Source organism: Dipodomys ordii, unplaced genomic scaffold, assembly GCF_000151885.1.
Source record: "Dipodomys ordii isolate 6190 unplaced genomic scaffold, Dord_2.0 Scaffold277, whole genome shotgun sequence".
Classification (NCBI taxonomy): Eukaryota; Metazoa; Chordata; class Mammalia; order Rodentia; family Heteromyidae; genus Dipodomys; species Dipodomys ordii.
Genome location: NW_012267493.1, coordinates 266,051 through 268,928, shown reverse-complemented (window position 1 = coordinate 268,928; position 2,878 = coordinate 266,051). Strand labels below are relative to the sequence as shown.

Sequence of the window (2,878 nt, the reverse complement as noted above, 5' to 3'; positions counted from 1 at the left end):
GAGTATTACTGCTGCATTTGTTGACCATTTGTCCCACCATTCCTATGGCACTCCTTACTCTCTTCAAAATAAAACAAAACAAAATTTATATAAAAGACAAAGGGTACAGAAAGCAAAAACAGCCAGAAAGGAAATAAAAAAATAAAAAGCAAAAAACAAAAGAAATAAACCATAATTTTAATTGATGATATATATACATCCATTGAGGCTTTTTTTGTGTGTGAAAATATCGTACAGAGTACCTTTCTTATCAAGCATTGTTGCCTCCTCCTTTGTTTCATTTTCTCCTCTACAAACACCCACCCCTGACCCCTTCCCCTCCCAGACCCTTCCTCCCCAGCCAAAGTTGCAAAGTTCTTTTTTGCCATAACATCTTGTACATCTCATTTTTGCAATAGGTCCACCTGTATCCCTTCCCCTCCACAAATTTTACCAACATCATATACAGTGAAAACTGGGGTTATACCATGGGGGAGGGACATACAAAGCAACAAAGAAATCATCTTATAAGTATGTTAGAAACAATCACAAGAAAGAAAAACATTTTAATCCTTATCTTGGGGTTCATTTTGTCTAACATAAACTTGTCTGACCATTTCTGCTTATCTCCGACATATACTAGTAATTGCAAATAATGGAAACCATGGGAACTATGTTTCTTTGGGCCTGGCTTACTTCACTTAGTATAATTTTTTCCAAGTCTTTCCATTTCCTAACAATTGGGGCAATGTCATTTTCTGATGGAGGCATAGAATTCCATTGTTTATATATACCACATTTTCTTGATCCATTCATCTACTGAGGGGCATGTGGGTTGGTTCCATATCTTAGCTATGGTAAATAATGCTGCAATAAACAAAGTTGTTCTGGTAGCTTTAGTATGGTTTCGTTTGTGATCATTTGGGTAAATGCCCAAAGGTGGGATTGCTGGGTAATAGGGGAGCACTATGTGAAGTCTTTTGAGAAATCTCCATACTGCTTTCCAAAGTGGCTGAACAAGATTACACTCCCACCAACAGTGCAGTAAGGTTCCCTTCTATCCTCATTCCCTCCAGCGTCTGTTGATATTAGAGTTCTTGCCTCTTCAGTAAATGGTGCTGGGAAAATTTGTTAATCACTTGTAGAAAACTAAAGCTAGATCCTTATCTATCACCCTGCACCAAGATCAACTCCAAATGGATCAAATACCTAGAAGTCAAAGCAGACACTCTGAAAACATTACAGGATGGATTCGGAGAAACCTTTCTCTCTGGTTACAGGTCAAAATTTTCTTAAAACAGACCCAGAAACACAACAAATCAAAGAAAGTTTGGACAAATGGGACTGCAAGAAATTTCAGAGTTTGTCCATTGCAAAGGACATAGCTACCAAGATCAATAGATACAACGAACAAGGGTCTCATATCTAAAATAAACTTAGAACTAAAAAATTAAATCCCCCAAAAACAAATCCTCAAAGACACAACTGCCCACTAAATAAGTGGGCTAAAGACTTAAAGAGAACCTTCTCTGAAGAGGAAAGAAGGATGGCCAATAGACACCCTTCCTTTTTTCTTTTCTTACACTGTTACATCCACCTGACTATTTGCATATTGCTCCCTAAGGAGGACTTTCCTTTCTAAGTCTGAAATAAAGGCTCAGCTCTGATCTTGCCTTGACCTGTCCTTCATTTGACTCCTAAAAATGAAGTCCTTGTCTCAGCTCCTGTGGCTGTTAATGCTCTGGTTCCATGGTAAGGGCAAAGGGAAGTAAAGAATCAGAGTGGGTGGGAGGGTGAGCTCTCATGGACCAGTGGTAACTTATCCATGTGTTAGATGTTCATGGTAGGGCAATGAGGTTTAGGTCTGAGAGAGTGAGAAACAGTCCAGAAAGAGTAGAACCTGTGCTTGAGTGAAGACTCTGCTAGGTGGGAATACTGCTCTTGACTCCTCGATACACTTTTCTGCAGCAAGAATATCATTTTAATACTTAGTATTTTAAATTAAAAATCAAATCATGAAGATGAATAAGAGGAAACATATATCTAAATAAAAGTAATGCATGCATGGCTCCCTATGTTTTTATATAACATTGCTCTCTGTCTTATTCTAATTTCAGGATACAATGGAGATGTTGTGATGACCCAGACTCCAAGGTCCTTGCCTGTCACCCTGGGAGAGCCAGCCTCCATCTCCTGCAGGTCTAGTCAGAGCCTTCTGTATAGCGATGGGAACACCTATTTGTATTGGTTCCTACAGAAGCCAGGCCAGTCTCCACATCGCCTGATCTATTTGGTTTCCAAACAAGACTCTGGGGTCCCAGACAGATTCAGTGGCAGTGGGTCAGGCACAGATTTCACACTGACAATCAGCAGGGTGGAAGCTGAGGATGTTGGAGTTTATTACTGCATGCAAGCTACACATCTTCCTCCCACAGTGATACAGCCTTGAACAAAAACCTCCCATCTGGCTGGGTGAGCTGTCCTCATGCCTGGCTGGTCTGGGGAGCAGCCCAGCAGATTGTGTGAGTCTGCCTAGGAGGAAGATATTGAGGTCAATATTAGAGTCACTATGAGTAGAGGTGAAGAGTTTATGACAATACAACAAAATGAAATCTATAACAACCAGGAGAATAATTACCTGAATATAAAGACCAGATAAACCATGAGGTATTTATTGAAAAATGCAATTCTCTCTTCAGTAATATTATAGCCAACCAGAAATCTAAAAATCAAATGTTTGCTGTGATTATTATTCTCTTTGTGATGAAACTTATAATACTTCCTTTCAGCACACACTAGCCTACAACTTTTGCCATGCTTTCTTTTCAGAACCTGGAAGCCCAGTTGTGCCTTTTCTAGCTTCTGCTCTGTGTGTTCATCAAACCCTGCCTGACCATCA

At 39.7% G+C, this 2,878-nt stretch overlaps 1 gene segment (V, D, J or C); it reads left to right on the top strand.

The window, feature by feature from the left end:
- Nucleotides 1-1,678: 1,678 nt before the first annotated feature.
- On the top strand, nt 1,679-2,464 carry LOC106001238. The segment is given in 2 exon segments: nt 1,679-1,731; nt 2,097-2,464. Coding segments are annotated over 2 exon segments (381 nt in total).
- Nucleotides 2,465-2,878: the final 414 nt, after the last annotated feature.